General features: G+C 41.5%; 1 protein-coding gene across 1 annotated transcript in view; it reads left to right on the top strand.

The window, feature by feature from the left end:
- Positions 1-8,254: 8,254 nt before the first annotated feature.
- The window catches only part of LOC121879350 (cyclin-dependent kinase 8-like), a 41,787-nt gene continuing 31,655 nt past the window's right edge, over positions 8,255-18,386 (top strand). Inside the window, 2 exon segments of the mRNA XM_042385951.1 lie at positions 8,255-8,430; positions 16,902-16,977. Coding sequence (XP_042241885.1) covers positions 8,303-8,430; positions 16,902-16,977 — 204 coding nt within the window. The 5' untranslated portion in view covers positions 8,255-8,302.

An 18,386-nucleotide genomic window follows, 5' to 3' on the forward strand; every position in this document is an offset into this window, starting at 1 on the left:
ATGCCATATGGCAGCAGGGTCTACCATTAGAAAATACATTATGCTTCCAATATCTTCCCAGGCAGTAGTATCTCCCTGTTTGATGGCTGCCATACACCCCAGTTTGTAAGGGGTGTATGGCTAGAACCTAACCTAACCTATCGGTATATCTATCAATCTGAATATTTATCTATTTCTCTGTATGTCATGACTTTTGTTACAGATACGCCATTACTCCACCTATCTATCTATAATCTGCTATAATATGCGTGTAAAACAGAACAATGATTCTTAACCTAGTGTTTGTGGACCCCTTGAGGGTGTGACGCATGCTGGCGGTTTCACTTACATATTTACAAAGTTACTCATAATACTGTATGTACACTATGTTTCACGATTCAGTCCTTCCAAGGTTATTTTTACCATGGAGAGGTTTCTTTGGCACAGAGGGATCCATTTCTTTTATTCTGGATTCCATGGATGACAGTGTTATGATGAAAGATGATTTGTTGAGCTGAAGTCAAAATATAAAATTCGAATGGTGTTTGAAGTAATGCAGCTAGGCATCTTCTAGTGTGCTTAGCTCAGAACGTGTCTACTGTTGGTGAAGAGAGCTCTAGAGGTCCTCGTACCATTTGCGATCACCTACTTGTGTGAGGCAGCTTTATCAACGCTCCTACACATCAAAACGAACACCGTCTGGATACAAGTGATGACATGCGTGTGGCCGTTTCAGAGAGAGAACCTCTCATCATGAAGATCATCAATCAAAAACAAGAACAAAAGAGCCACTAACTAACTAAGACTGTGTTAGTGTGTATTATGGTTGTACGCCTCTAATAAAGTTATGTAATGGCACTGTAACTTACTTAGTGATTTTTAAGCAAATACTATGCATGATTGGCTGTATCATTGAATAAAAATAAGTTCTTATCCACTAATAAATGTGTAGTGTCATTTCATCTCTATTTGTGGTTATTCTGTGAAAATGAAAAAGTGTTATGAATGTAATACTCTAATTCTTATTCTAAGACTTGATTTTCACAAGGGGTTCAATAAAATATTATGAGAACTCTAAGGACGTGGGCACTAAAAAGGTTAAGAATCACTGAAGAACCACCACTTCTCACAGACGCACAAAGTTTGCCAATAATTAAAACTGCTCAACAGTGAGATAGTTCACAAGTTATTTGAGGTTGTTAAAGACTTAAGAGAGTTTATAATACTTTCCTAAAATGTCTTTTGTTATTAATGTTTAAGTAAATCTATCAGTTTATATATATGATTATCATTATCACCCTGAACCTTACAGCTGAATCTGTACTAACATCCTGATATCTGAATAACAAAAAATGACCATAACACCAATAGAAAACTAATTTAAAAAATAATATATATATACCCTGGATATAACCACCTGGAAAAAGAAAACACAAATTTGCCCAAGTACTTTCGTGAATTTAACACATCTTCAGAAGCGAATTACACACATCATTTAATACAACTTAGTAAATATAAGAAACACTCAAGTTTAAAATTGGAAAATAATCATGGAAGACTTTTTCTAATAAACATATGGAAGTTTTAAAAATCTAGTCCACCTATCCTCCTTTTCTATTACCCCCTGTGGTCGTTCTGGCATTGAGACTTTTACTTTTTACTTTTATCCTCTTCACCACTGATCGGCTCGTTAGCCACTTGGACGATCGATCACGTCTCTGTTACGCACTGTTGGCACGTACTGGGCATGCACCGGCTCCTGAATGTATCTGAACCTGCTCCAGTGTTGGTAAAGTCTTGTCTTGAAAGCTCACACTCGGTGCCGTCACAACACTCTCTGGTAGATAGTTCCAAGAGTTCACAACTCTCACTCCGAAAAAGTTTGCCCTCACAGTTTTCTGGACTTGCGGCTTCTTCAATCTTGAGCTGTGACCCCTTGTGGGGCGAGCGTCCGCCAGTTCCAAGTTAGGACACTCGACTGAGAAGCGCCCCTTGAGATGCTTATACACCTCTATTAGGTCACCCCTTGCCCGTCTGTAGTATAAGATAGGCAAGTGGCAAGTTCAGGCGCTTCAATCTCTCAGGGTAGCTAAGGTGCAGAAGGGCAGGCACCAGTCTGGTGGCCCTCCTTTGAACATTTTCAACCAACTGACAGTCCCTAGCATATCTCGGGGACCAGACGGGGTGATAGTACTCCAGATGGGAAGCACTTCACTCCTGAAGATCGTTACGAGGGACGGACTGTCTAGATATCTGAACGACCTTCTTATAAGACCCAATAATTTATTTGCCTGATTTACCTTCTTCTCGCAATGGCCCGAGAACTTCAGTTCTTTGTCAACATACACACCTTGGTCCTTCTCACATTCAGTCTCAAATAGTGCAGTTTCTTCATCCCGTTGGAGCATATGATACGCCTCCTTACCGTTGGTACGCCCCAGGTGCATCCTCTTACACTTCGTGACATTGAATCTCAGCAGCCATTTCTTCGACCATTCCTGGAGCCCACAGAGGTCCTTCTGCAGCTCTTCACAGTCCGCTTGGTTCTTGATTTCCCGAAATAACTTGGCGTCATCGGCAAACATTTGTATGGAGGAGTGTACAACGTCAGGCATGTCATTTATGAAACAAACAAACAACAGCGGGCCCAATACACTGCCCAGTGGTACCCCACTTGTGACAGGTACGGATGATGATTTCGTGCCATTAATCACCACACACTGCTTGCGGTCATGTAGAAAGTCTTCTATCCACGGTAGGACATTCCTCGAATTCCGTACACTTCCAGATTGATTTTCAGCCTTTCGTGGGGTACACTGTCGAAAGCCTTGGCAAAATCTAGGTAAATATTGTCGATATTACCACCCCGTTCCAGAATATGGGTCCAAATATTCAATACCTTGAGCAATTGTGTTAAGCAGGAGCGCCACGGCATAAAACAGTGTTGGCAATCCTTTACAAGGTTGTTTCGTAGTAGATGTTCCATCGCTGCATCTCTGATTATACTCTCAAGTACTTTACATATTATGCTGGTCAGGCTCACCGGCCTATAGTTGTTCGTGGAGTGACGATCGCCCTTCTTGAAGATAGGGCTCACATAAGCCAATTTCCATTCACTGGGGACCTTTCGTTCATCCAAGCAATTTACAAAACAGAATCTTCAGGGGCTCGGCAAGCTCGTTGCTTAACTCTTTTAGCATTTTAGGATGCACCATGTCAGGGCCGGGACTCTTATGGACCTTTAGCTTTGACAGGTTATTTCTAATACCCTCTTCTGTGAACACAATGTGGGTCAGTGCTGTGTCGAACCGTCTGTCCTCAAACGCAGGAAGGTTAATCGCATCCAATCTTGTCAACATCGAGGAAAAGAAGCTGTTCAATGCCTCAGCTTTATCCTGGTCAGAATCTGCGTAACTACCATCTTCAAGCCTGAGGTCTGATACCCCTACTCGCGTTTTTAATTTCGACTTTGCTTTGCGGTAAAACGCCTTTGGGTTTGACTTGACCTCGCTTGCAACCAGCCTCTGGAACTCCTTTTCAGCCCTTCTACATTCTATCTTTGCTTGGTTTCTGGCTCTTGCATACACCCTCCTGTCCTGCTCATCATTTGACCCAACCCACGTCTTGAATGTATACTTTTATCCTCTTTACCACTGATCTACTTGTTAGCCGCTTGGGCGATCGGTCACGTCTCTGTTACGCGCTGTTGGCAAGTACTGGGCATGCACCGGCTCCTGAATGTATCTGAAGCTGCTCCAATGCTTGTCAAGTCTGGTCTTGAAAGAGCTCACACTATTAAGGCTCCTAAATTCCTATGATTTAATAAGCTACAGTTTGGGGATCTGTAGATACACCCGACAATAAGTAAGTTCCCTCCCTTTAATTTAATTTTACACCACTTGGATTCTTCAAAAACGTCCTCTCCCTGGACCCTCACCTGACTGGCTCTAAGGTCTTGCATAGCATAGATAACCACACCCCTCTTGCAAGTTTCTTGAGAAAGTTTTCGCAAATAAGTCATATCCGTCAATACTGAACCCACATTCCTCTGGGTCGATTCTCTTGTTCTTGTACAACAATTTTACAGCTGCTACTATATCGGGTTGGTGTACCTTCAGTCGTGTTTCAAACTCCTCTCTATTATTATCAAGGAACGTGTCAGTATTAGTGTACATGACATTCAAGCCGGAGATTTCCTCGGTAACGTCTCTGCTCTTGGTAGTAATTCTGGCCCTCTTCCATTCTCAGAAGCTGCATCAGTACACAGTATTTTGCAGGGTGTGGTTAGAAATGTCATTGTTTACATGGCACTCGCCTCCCCCGGAGTGGGAGGTAGAACTGGTGCCTCCTCCTGGATGGGAGGTAGAGCTGTGCCTCCTCCTGGATGGGAGGTAGAGCTGGTGCCTCCTCCTGGCTGGGAGGTAGAGCTGGTGCCTCCTCCTGGCTGGGAGGTAGAGCGGGTGGAGGGTGTGCTGCTGCCCCCCTGGCTCTGTGTCAGCGCTCTTTCTTCCACAACCCTCTCCCTGGATATAACCCATGTAATGTACACCCTTCCCCGTTCCCAGTTTTTGCCATGTATAAAACAGCCACAAGACCTGAAAGGTCTAGTAGAGTCTCAATTCAATACAGAGACTACGGCACAGACAACATGCTCCTTTTTTTAAATAATCTAATGAATGCTAACTGGGATCTTGTCTTTGCCTCCAACAACCCTAACGTGAGCAGCTGTAACTTCTCTTGCATCTTCAATGCTTGCTTTGATAAATGTTTCCCGCTCAAGACTAAGTCAGTGAAAACTGTATCCATTTCCAAACCCTATATCACAAGCGAAATTAAGATAATGATAAAAGAAAAAACACAAACTACAAAGGAAATTTGTGTGTGTGTGTGTGTGTATATATATATATATATATATATATATATATATATATATATATATATATATATATATATATATATATATATATATATATATATATATATATATATATATATATATATATATGTATGTACTGTATATATAAATAAATAAAAACATAAATAAAAAATAAAAATAATAAATAATAAAATAAATGAATATTGAAGTGATAACCGTGGTAACATTATGAGATGTACTGATTACCACCATGCTATTGTACTATTCCAGATGATACTAAATGTTACATAATACTGTAGGGTACGAGATGTTGGTTCACACTCAGGATGGGATGGAGAAAGGAAACTCACAATGTGCTCTCTGTATACATATTGTATTGGATGTACAGTGCAGCTTGGTGCTGGGAAATGGCAGCGTGGTTACAAGCGTGATGTAGAGAGAGCTGGTTGGTAAGGGTGCTCAAAGGAGGACCAGCTTGTGGGTCGCCATGGTCGCTGGCGGGAGCGAGGGCCGCCAGGCAGGACGAGGAGGAGGAGGTTGTAGGAATTCGTGGTATAATGTTGTCTAGCACTCAGGATGGATGGAAACTCTAAGGTGGATTTCTTGTATAATATAAGTTATATGATAGACAGTCTGGTGCTGGAGGTGCCGTGTGGTGAGGAGCTGCTCAGTAGAGACTTTCGGTGAGTAGCGTGTTGAAGGAGGTAGATGTGCAGGAGCTTCGTTAGAGAAGATGTTGCCTGTTGCTGGCCTCCTGGTTGAATGAATGCTGACAGCGTGGAGCTTGCTGGAGGAGGTGTTGCTTGTTTAAGAAGAGAGACCAGAATGAGAAAGCTGGTTGGTGAGGAAGCTCAGAGAAGGACAGCTGGTGGGTCGCCATGCTCGGTGGCGGGAGCGAGGACTGCCAGGCAGGCGAGGAGATGCGAGGGCCGCCAGGCAGCGGCGGAGGAGGTGTTGCGTGTTGTAGAAGATAGGCTAGAATGAATAAGCTGGTTGGTGAGGAAGCTCAGAGAAGGGCAGCTGGTGGGTCGCCATGCTCGGTGGCGGGAGCAAGGACCGCCAGGCAGGCGAGGAGAAGCGAGGGCCGCCAGGCAGCGGCGGAGGTGGAGGTGTTGCTTGTTCAAGAAGAGTGGCTAGAATGAATCTCAATGGAGAGACAGAGCTTATATACCCAGCAGCCGTGAGTCAAGCGTGAGTCACGTTGGGAAAACCCGAGAAGTAACCGGTCTTTGGCTCGGTTGCTAGGATACGGTGACATTGGAATGCGGATACGCAGTTGTAGGGGAGACGTCCACTACAAGGTGTTGCTTGAGGACTGGCTGTAGGTAGAAAGAGAGGTAGGTCACCACGAGGTCAGGTCTTATATAGCGGTGGTAGGCGTGGCTTAATAGTTGACCTCCATCATGTAAGGCGGCGCTGGTTGACCTAGACCTACACTGGGGAATTCGCGGGGTCGGCTACTCAGTGACAAGCGTTTGTAGGGAAGGAATCCACTACAATACTCCCCGTTCCCTCCAGGCAGTGTAGGAGACTTGTTGTCTGCAGGGTTGCATGGCACATGTGAGGCAGAACAGGCGGTGCATGCCACATGTGAGACATAACGGCGAGGGCGTGGATGAGCCAGCTGCTAGGGGGGGCAACTCTGTCTAGATACACGAGATTTGTGGGAGAAAAGAGGGAGAAGGAGGGTTGTGGAGGCGATGAATGTTGTGCTTCCCTCGCGACAGGTACAGAGTCCTCAGATGCGCCTGCTGGGTGCAGGGTGCAGGACAGTAGCAGGGGGTACCTGAGGGAGAAAAGAGGGGTGTGTGGGTCGCACTCAGGCGCATGGGCCGCGTCGGGAGCAGGGGCTGCCAGGCAGGAGCGGAGGAGGGTCCAGGACAGTGGCAGGGGGTACTGCTGGGCCGGGGGTGGCGTCTGAGGCAGGACGGGTGTGCTGGGGTCGGTAGGACGTGGTGCTTGGGGTCGGTAGGACGTGGTGCTTGGGGCAGGAAGAGGAGCTGGTGTCTGCTTAGAGAAGCAGTGCTGCTCTAGGGTGTGTAACCTGCTGTGTAGAGACAGTAGCTGTAGAGCCGATGAGAGCTGCCTCTGTGTGGATAAGCCAGTCTTCCATGTTGCTTGAAGACTGGGGGAGTGATCAGTTTTTCCTCCATCCTGTGTGAGTGCGATTCTCCGGGGGTCACCATTTGTGGGGTACGTGATGTTTGGTTCACACTCAGGATGGGATGGAGAAAGGAAACTCACAATGTGCTCTCTGTATACATAATGTATTGGATGTACAGTGCAGCTTGGTGCTGGGAAATGGCAGTGTGGTTACAAGCGTGATGTAGAGAGAGCTGGTTGGTGAGGGTGCTCAGAGGAGGACCAGCTTGTGGGTCGCCATGGTCGCTGGCGGGAGCGAGGGCCGCCAGGCAGGAGGAGGAGGAGGTGTTGCTTGAGGACTGGCTGTAGGTAGAAAGAGAGGTAGGTCACCACGAGGTCAGGTCTTATATAGCGGAGGTAGGCGTGGCTTAATAGTTGACCTTCGTCATGTAAGGCGGCGCTGGTTGACCTAGACCACGAGGCATACACTGGGGAATTTGCGGGGTCGGCTACTCAGCGACAAGAGTTTGCAGGGGAGGAATCCACTACAATACTTCCTTGAGATAAATGTATAGTATATATCAGGTGCCTCAAAGAGAGCTCAGGTTCTCAACTGGCTCAGCCATGTTAATATTGTTGTTATTATCCACTCTGTATCTGCATTTTTCTGGCTAAATAAACTGTTTCAATCAATCAATCAATCCTCCCTCCACTGCTTCAAGCCCCACAGGAGCTTCTAGTGCTGTTCCCTCTGCATTACCGTCGATCTATCTCTCTATCCTGCGTGGCAGTGGGAAGTGATAGCACCTGCAGTGTCAAAACCTCACCTAATTACTCAGAATAGGCAAACTGCACTCCAAGCTTTGCCAATAAATTTGTTAACCGTAAAATTAAACCCAAAACTTCATGTAGTTACACATTTTATTATTATTATTATTATTAAACACAAGTATAGTAACTAGATACCACAGCCAGTTCTGGTTATTTGTAAATTCCTCATTATTATTATTTTTTGTCACTAATCTTATTATTGTGTTGCTTCTATTATTTTTTTCACTGACATTAACAACATTTATATGAGACTCAGCAGCATTAGGCTCGGGTTCAGGAGGAGATATTTAGAATTTCTGAATGAATTTACAGTTCAATATCTCCCGTGTCCAGCAAAACAGAATTATACTGTTATTAAATTTAGATAAAAGTAGATATGAGTAATACCAATATATTAAAAGTCTAGGAAAATTGGGAATCATTAGTTAGAATATTAGTTTTGTATTGAGGATAGAGAGTCCAGAGCCTCAGAGAGAAGGATAGAGAGTTTGTGAGGCCAGTGAGCGGGAGGGGATATACGGCCACTCTGTCACCATGGATTATGAGTGGAAGGAGAAACGTAACAATGAGAGAGCTAAAGTAGAAGAATTATTTTCTTATGAAGGATGTAAGGTTGGGAGAGGGACCTATGGCCATGTGTACAAGGCCAAGAGGAAAGACAGGTGAGGAGGATAAGAGAGAGACATACCTGCTGTCTTAACACAACCCTAACACTATCATTACCACTATTGCTTAAACCACTCACTTAGTTTTTATCTTTATGGCTAATTAAAGGCATATATAGTATGTTATTCCTATGAGGGTGTGGTATTACAACAGGAAGACTAGTTAATTTGTATTAGATATTTATTGTGATGGCTAGTGGTCGCCATTTATGAGTTGAATTAACCTTTTATTATTGTTGTCCAGATGGTGGAACAGTTCCCTTACTGGATATAGACCCATTACCACAAGATTTATGTAATTTTCACCTGTTATTCTGCTTATTTATTGGTAATACTGGTGTGTGGCTCATCCTTAATATTGAGTGTTTCATCTTGTTACTTTAACCTAACTAAAAATAATTGAAAACAAGGGTAATACTTTGGATAATATGGAGTACTTCACAACTGACGTGTTATTTGTATTGATATTTATATTCTTACTATGTCTTCAGTGAGTTCTGATATAATATTCATTTTTATGGAAACTGCTTCGTTTGGTAGATAATTAGGCACCTAGGCGACACTACGTTGTCTTTCTCGGTGTGATGTGGCGGTACATAGCCAATCGCCTCCAATTGATGCCAGTCGCCAGTGTATGTCTTTGAGCTAAATGAATCCGGCTGCTGCTCTCATGTCCACAAAAAACGTAAAATTAAACGATATAATAGTCAGTTCTTTCTGTTTAATATGCTGGGGGTTCGGGTGAGTTGAGCTTCATGGCTAGGAAGTTAGGTAAGGTTAGGTAGGTTTCATTGGTTAGGTTAGGTTAGGTTAGGAAGGTTTCATTGGTTAGGTTGGTGAGGTCTTCTAACAATGTTTCTGTCGCTTGTTTTTTTTTTATCATCTAAGGTTAGGTTATGTTTAATTTAGAAATAACCACTTTTTAACACATTTTCCATAACTGCGACAGTGTCCACTATGAAACACCGTGAAATTGTATCATTTTTAAATTTGTTTTCAATGAAAAATCAGTCGCTGTGAAGTCGTAAATAATTACTGAAGTTGAAATTATGAAGTTCAGAATCATTCAAAACCATTGTAAAACCATAATTTCAACCTAACCGAAACGATAATAATACCGAAATCTTCCTTCTTACTTCTAGAACGTCCCTTGAAAATTTAAGTTATTGCATTTACTGAAGTTTGGTTTTCCATAGTATATGTTACTTTCCAAATGCTTACCAGTCACTTTTCCACACATTACATTACCAAACCTATCTAACCTAACATATAAATGGGTAATATTTAGACAAAGGAAACAGGGTCAATTTGTAGTTTCGACCAACCACGGCTCTCGAGGTGAGTAAAGAGTTTTTTCCGATGGTTTAAACAATTTTAAGACACTTTTCTTCTCTAATGTTTTCCTCAAATTACCTAGAATTATTTACCTAGCCGGGAACACATTGGTATATATAAGTTATTTGTGAGGGAAACGTCAAAGAAGAAAGGTCCCTTAAAATTGTTTAAACCATCGCAAGAAACACTTTCCTCACCTCGAGAGCCGTGGTTAGTTGAAACTGCAAATTGACCGGATACAGGTACAGCAGCCGTATGCAAAACATTGATGTCTACTTGGTACGGCAGCCTAATTCGCACGTATGGTGGGCAGATTATACACTGATAATTACTAAGCTAACCATCCACCTACTGACAAATATTTATAGAAGGAAACATTTCTTCCCTCAAAAATAAATCAAGTCAGAATGGAGGAATAACATTTTGCTGTTCAGATTTTGTCCCTATTTTATCATGAACTTGAGGGTGGCATCTTTGTGTATAAGCATTAGGAGGCATTGTCTGAATGTTTCATCGACATTATAAATAACATAATTCTGTTTTATACTTACAAAGAAACAAAAACAACAGCAGCACACATGGAACTATTAATTTAACATAAATACAGGTGTTGACCGTCATACGATGGGGATACGGATCTCAAAAACCTTTATTAAATGAGTGATCGTGTATCGACATTAATAACTTATGGGGGAAAATAGGTTCTGTTCCTGAGCCCCTGAAGAGCCCAAACAAATTTGATATCCTGCTGCTCTAACGCTAAAAACAAGAAGTTTATACAAAATAAAGACATAAAAATAGTAAATTTATGCATGATGTGTATGTGTGCAGTAGTAAGTTGTGATCCCTCCAGCTGTCACTACAAGTGGCACCTGGAGGATCACCAAGATTATTGCACATCACTTTTTCATAGTGATATATATATATATATATATATATATCAACACCTCACCCCGCCAGGATTCGAACCCACGATCTTATGACTGTGACCGGGGAACGTTACCTCTAGACCACCAGGACACTAAAAGCAGTCCTAGACTGTTATATTTCACACAAAGCCTGTTCAACGAGCTTATGAGTCCCATTTTATGAGAATATGGAAGAACATTCAAGTTAGAAATAATAATGTACAGTGGTATATTTTACAACACTGTACTGTATTTGGAGAAGTATACTGTACTGTACTGCAAGGTACAATTCTCTGAACTGTGTGATCTAGATTGATGTACTACACACCACTGGTCACTTTAGGGTCCGTGCAGCATTGTATGTCTTGTTAATGGCACTTGAATTTGACCATGGATTTAGATTATGATTTTTGAAGTTGCTTTTCTTGCCTTTGTTAGGCTGATAGGTATTACTGTATTGTTTTGCATAGTAACAGTCTTCAGTCATATGATTCTGTTTCTTGGAAATTTTACAGGCAGTTTTTTTGTTTAGGTTTGGTACCTGTTTCTTTCTGAACCTTAATTGGTACTGTGCCACAGGTGCAGCAATGGTTCTAGCAAGAGGTGTGCATGGTGCTCTCTGTACAGTGGGGTATGCTATAACGAATCTAATTGGTTCTAGAACCTTGTTCGTTATAGCATTCGTTCGTTATAGGATTAATCCGTTCCAGGTCCCCAAATACAACCACTTAACACTGAAAAATATAATATAAAATTGAAAAAAATTGCAAAAAAGTGCATAAATATGCATCTAAACCCCTGAAATAAAGAATATAATTAATACTTGTAATAAAAAAACAATAAATTATTAAAAAAACAAAAGAAAAAAAAATTTTGTTGTAGGAGTTTCGTTCGTTCTAGCATTCTCAATTTTATAGGTAAAACCGTTCGTTATAGGAATATTCGTAATAGAATCCATTCGTTATAACATACCCCACTGTACTATCTTTTCTGAAAAATCTGTGAGTTCGTCTGTCTTGCGGTAATTTTCCTTTTGAGCTTGATTATACTCTACGTCTCGCAGAAGAAATATAAATTGCATGTAGGAGACGAAACACTTGCTCCTCACTCATTTTACGGTCATTGTCAAACCAATAAGAGCTGGAGACGTGCGCTTTCACATCGCCATAAGCCTCCCCCGCTATAGACTGTGCCATAAAGATATCCTGTGTTCTGACTCGAGGTGCGGTTCTGTTTACCATCCTAAAAACCCATGTAAGATGACCGCCAACTGAGCCCTGATCAAAGAAACGTACCAAATTTCTTTTGAAATCATCATATTTTGATCGAGTAAAAGCCGTAGCATTCATTAGGTGACATGAGCGACACTCTGGTTTAATGTGACCACGGACGAATGCTTTTCGATCCTCGTCGTCCTGGACATTGTTATGTCTCGTCACATCCACACATGCTCGGAGAAATGCGAATACATTATAGTTAGGATCTTCCCCTGTGAAGTCTCGGATTCGATCATGCTGTGGTAGTATTTTCCACACATTAGTTGCTTGCGGCACTGGGTCAGTCATGTTAGTGGTTAGAGGCTTACTAGTTAACTGAAATGTTCGTAAATTATTAGTGCATGCATTAGAAGATGCCGATACACTATACTCAGGTATAGTGTCAGAGGTAGGTTCACTATACAGAGGTGTAGTGTCGTAAGAATGTCCTGACCTAAGTTGTGTAAATAATAATTCGTTATTTATTTTATCTATGACTGTTTCACTAACTTCTATTGAAGTGTTTACTGTTAGTTCAGGTTCAATGACTTGTAATTCATGCACACCTTCGAGGTCACATGTGTCAATGTTAACTGTGTCATGAGGTACAGTGTCACTTGAATCACTATCAAAGTGTTTATTATGGTTTACAACTTTTTGATAGTTAAAAACATATAAATGATCCATAAATGTTTATTAGAATTAAATGTTTAATAACTTTGCCAATCCATTCACAATAAGGTAATGTGACTGTAAATTTTAGTGATAATTAATTTTATAAGTTATTCTTCTATTAATTGTTACAAGGCAGTACAGTACAAATGGAACAGCACAGCACAGTAAGACAGTGCAGTACAGACAGTGCAGTGCAGTACAGTATAGACAGTACAGTGCAGTACAGACAGTACAGTGCAGTACAGAACAGTACAGTACAGACAGTACAGTACAGCACAGTGCAGTACAGAACAGTATAGTACAATTATAATACAGTACAGTACAGAACAGTATAATACAGTACAGTACAGTACAGTGCAGTTCAGTACAGTACAGTATAATACAGTACAGTGCAGTACAGTACAGTACAGTACAGAACAGTGCAGTACAACAGAGTACAGCTCTACACTCAGCTTATCATGGAGCAGCTGATTGAGGGGACCGATGGAAAAGGGAAACCTACAATCTGGGAGTTTTGGAAAAAAACACTACAACATCAGGAAAGCCACAAAAAACATCAGTGATTCATGGGAGGCAATAACACAACAGAACATGAACGGTGTGTGGCGTAAGCTGTGGCCCGAGTGTGTACACGACTCTCTTGGTTTCCCTCCAGTGCCTGCAATAAGGAAGACTATTGTGACTCTTGCAAAGAAGGCTGGATACGATGAAGTGGATGACGCTGACGTAGAAGACCTCCTCGACTCTCGCAATGAAGAACTTACCAATGAAGACCCGATAGAACTGGAGAGGCTTCAGCAGGATGGCATGCAACGGGAGAAGATGCAGATGAAACTCCAACACAACTCCTCACTGTACGGAACCTAAGGAATCTGATTTCTTCATTTGAGATGGCGATGGATATGGCATTAGAAATGGACCCTAATGTTGACCGAAGTTGCACTGTCATCTGCAATGTTAAGAAAGACATACGAGCATACTACGAGGTGCTTGAGGAGAAGAGGAAGAATGCACAACAAATGACTCTTGATGCATTTATCTTGGCCAACCTTCAACCCCCCAGTGCACCAACCACCCCACATACATCTTATTGATGATTATTATGCCCTTGTTTCCTTATTTCTTTTATGCTCTATATGTATTGAGTAAAACAAGTGTTAAAATCTGACGGCCGTGACCACCACGATGCCTGTATCCCCCTATTTACATTATTTCTTATGGGAAAATTGCTCCGCTATTTGCAATTTCGACATTCGCAACGAGTTTCATGCCCGTAACCTTTGCGATAAGTGAGGCAGCCCTGTACTCAAAACAAATATTTGGCAGCGGACAGGACCTCCTTAGCTGCTGTAACACACTCAACCTGGATATAATAAGTCGCTATTTCCCGATTGCATAAGAAAAATTAATAATATATGTTGTAATAATGCTTGTTACACTTGTTTTATCATAGAATAATGAAGAAAATGTTTTGTACATCAACATACTAAAATACGATATTACAGTTTGTCTTTTAAGTTAATTTTTTTATGATAAGAAGAGGCTTGAGTGTTTCTATTTCTCGCTGAATGGAAGAGATTCAGCTTTTATCTTCTTACAACTTTTCAAATAATTTGTACCAAAATGGAAGATTTTTATTGTCCACATTTATGGTACAAATATTTTTTCTGACTGAGTAAACTTGCAGATAGACCTTATTAGTGTTGTATAGCTGTAAATATCCTTGAGTAATGAAAGCCAAATATGAGGTCAAGTAAACATTTTTGCCTAGACTCTGCCTTTGCTAGGACCAAGTTATATAAGTTATTCTGCCAATTATCCAATAAGTACCCATGAGTCAGAAGTAAATTATACCTAACCCACTCTAATTTTATCTAACCTGGACTCGGAAATACGTAATTTGAAAAATATTTTATACGACCATGACGGTCGTATGTCCAGGTTGTCGTAAGTCGAGGAGTATATGTACGTACCTGTATATGGGAAAAGGAGGAAATCTCCCAAGCTCTTAAAGATGCTTCCATTGTCAATATTTATAAGAACAATGGAGACCGGTCAGATTGTAGCAACTACCGTGGGATCTCGCTGCTCTCCGTGGCTGGCAAGATTATCGCCGGAGTCCTCCTAAACAGACTTCTTCCTGAGGCGGAAAACTTCCTCCCAGAATCTCAATGTGGCTTTAGACCATCACGTGACATCACTGACGTGATCTTTGCTGCCCGCCAGAAACAGGAAAAGTGCAGAGAACAGCGTCGTGACCTGTACATGGCCTTCATCAACCTAACCAAGGCCTTCGACTCGGTTAACAGGGAAGCCTTCTGGTGGACCCTCAGCCATTTTGGCTGCCCACCAAAATTCATCGCCATTGTGAGGCAACTCCACGATGGCATGAACAGCAGTGTCCTGCGCAACAGCACCCAGTCAGATTTATTCCCCATCCAAACGGGGGTTAAACAAGGATGTGTACTGGCACTTACTCTCTTTTCCATCTTGGCTGCCTTTCTTACTCGTGCTGGTGCCAATTTTGCCAGCGGGGTGAACATCGAGTACCGGGTTAAGGGGGGTCTTTTCAACATGAGACAACTCCAGGCAAGAACAAAGGTGTCAGCAACTTCCATTACAGTAGTGAACTTCAGTATGCAGACGACCTCACCCTTATCACTCACACTGAACGCGACCTACAGGATATTCTGTAGGTCTTTGAGGTGAATGTACGTAAGACTCGGATTCCCTTTCAGCCTGCCCCTGGTTCAGACACGCCTCCACCATCCATCCAGCTTAACGGTACTACACTCTCTAATGTTGCCCACTTTCAGCATCTCGGCTCCCGCCTGTCCACCACTGCAGACATCAATGAAAAGATTCACCATCGGATCAGATGTGCATCTCAAGCCTTTGGCAGACTCCGAAACCGTGTCTTCAGCTGTAGGGAGCTGAAATTATCCACAAAGCTGCATGTATATCGAGCAGTGGTCCTCCCCACCCTACTATATGGCAGTGAGACCTGGGTCACATACAGGAGGCACCTCAAGACACTTGAAAACTTTCACCAACGTAGTCTACGTTCCATCTTCCAAGTTTGCTGGGAAGACAAGAGAACAAATGCCAGTATTCTTGCTGACACCAACTGTAGGAGCATCGAGGCTACCATTATCCATGAACAACTATGTTGGACTGGCCATGTTTCCCGCATGGACGACAGTAGACTGCCAAAGCAGCTACTTTACAGTAACCTAACGAATAGTAAACGTAATGCTGGCGGGCAATTAAAAAGGTATAAGGATAGACTTAAGACAAACCTGAATAGGTGCCGAATCAACTCCCTCACCTGGGAGACGATTACTCCACATCGTAACGCTTGAAGGAGCACCACACAAGAAGGTGTCAATACTTTTGAGTTAGCCCAACTGCAAACCGAGGCAGATAGGCGCCAACGTCGGAAAGACGCTGCCACCGCCCCTCCCACAGACGATGGAGCCCTCCACATGTGCAACGAATGTGGACGACCCTGCCGGTCAAGTATCTGGCTCTTTAGTCACCTCAAAACTCACTAACCTAGGTGACATCCTTAATAACCCATATAATTTTACCATAGCTGGATGATCGTCATACTTGATTTCCAGTGACAGCAAAGTAGTAGTGTATGTGTGTGTAATAGTAATAATAATAATAATAATAATAATAATTATTAACGGTTTATTGAAAAGGTTCTGCAGCTCGAAGGCTGAAAATATACATTACACAAAAATGACTTATTATATACAAAGACATAGGGTGGGTGGGTCGTTTAACAATAGCTTTCATTACTAAAAGGAGAAGGAACATAAATTGAACATACAAATTATTATTGATGGCCCGGGCTGGTCTCTTGCCATATTGTGTGAGGTCACATAGGACACGTGGTTTAGTTACTCATCCGTTGATGTTGATATGAAGGATCTCACGTGGTCATGGACACATCGGGTGGTGTGGTGTTCATGTGGTGCAGTAACTGGAACAGTTCCTTTTCGATATGTGTGCGGGTGTGTGTATGTTGGGAGCTTCATGACTCACTGTTATTTACGATATTTTATCTCCCCATTTATGATGATGGTTGTCAGGAGAGAGATGGTCACCCACATTGGGGTTAAGTCAGAGCTGTCTACTTCAGGGGTCCATTGGTCTTACCTGGGAGGCTATGGTGGGTATTATGTATGCCACAGCAGCTTCTCCACTGACTCAGCCATAGATGGAAGTTAAGGATGAAGCAGTCATTTTAAGATAAATTCATAAATGCATTAATTATACCTTACAGTGTGGACACCAAGGAGTACGCCCTCAAACAGATAGAGGGAACCGGTCTGTCCATGTCAGCGTGTAGAGAGATAGCGGTAAGTTGTTCTCAGTTTTACCTCCTCGTATAGAGTGGTGGTTATTGTCTTTATGTAAACTGTTCAGTAATATTAATTCTTATACATACCTTACCAAGGAAAAATAGAACATTAATTTATTCATATGGGTTAAATATTATGATCAGCAAAAAGTTTTTGTGTGCACGTGAGTCGTAAATAAAGAATTGTTAGGGACGTAAAGAAAGAATTGTTAGGGACGTAAAGAAAGAATTGTTAGAGCGTAAATAAAGAATTGTTAAAGAAGTCCCATGGCTAAGGTCTGGATGGACTGCATGATTCAGCCCTTCCAGTTGGGTAACTTGGAAGTGGACTGAAAGTGATTGGTACTGACTCTTGGGACACATGCACAGTACCAGACATGGGGCGATTACATCAGTAATGTAATCGATTATGATTACAATTACATGGTAATTTTATGATTACGATTACAGTAAAGATGGATGTAATCAATTACGATTACATGATGCATAATCATCATTACTTCAAAAAGGAATGTTCATAAATAACAAATGTATCACAAAAACTGACTTACTGTACTGTTTGTCAACCTGGTACAATTAAATCATATCTTCTGAGAGATGAAAAAGGTAGACATAATGTATTATACATATGGTGCGGTCATTTAATAGACAAGAAAAGAAAAGACAAATATTTGATAGATGGATCAAATTTTCATAAGATTAATATGGAAATTATAAATACAAAAATGTATCTGACCTAAATAACTCTGACGTGTTGTGAAGTTTTGGAGTGTTAACAACACAGCTATCAAACAGGGAGGTACTACTGCCTGGGAAGATATTGGAAGCATAATGTGTTGTCTAATGGTAGACCCTGCTGCCATATGGCATCACGAGAATTGTGACCAAGTCCCAGATTGCTGATCTGACTTTCTGCCTCATTTACACACAATTGCAGGGTCTCAATTGTTTCTCTTACTTTGACAACACAACATACATGTATCATTAATCACTATCGATCATTTTATTTATTTATTTTTAATTTTGTATTTATTTATTATTATTATTATTATTATTATTATTATTATTATTATTATTATTATTATTATTATTATTATAATTATACAGTAATTATAATATTTTTGCCCCCCAGGCCCTGATGTGGGTCATTGACCTGTGACCTAGTGGGCTAATCCTGAAAACAAATATATACAGTACAGTATACAGTGAACCCTCACTTTACGTGGTCAATTGAACCCACGGAGGCCCGCGTAAAGTGAACAACATAACATATGGGATTAAATGAAATAGAGACCGGCTGACCCCCCAAACTCCACTTTTTCCGACACAATACCTATGTTCTAGTAAAAATAACATCTTAATTTTATGATGGTACATGCACACAATTAATACTTAAGAGAAATAGAG

The sequence above is a fragment of the Homarus americanus genome, unplaced genomic scaffold, assembly GCF_018991925.1.
Source record: "Homarus americanus isolate GMGI-L3 unplaced genomic scaffold, GMGI_Hamer_2.0 scaffold16894, whole genome shotgun sequence".
Classification (NCBI taxonomy): Eukaryota; Metazoa; Arthropoda; class Malacostraca; order Decapoda; family Nephropidae; genus Homarus; species Homarus americanus.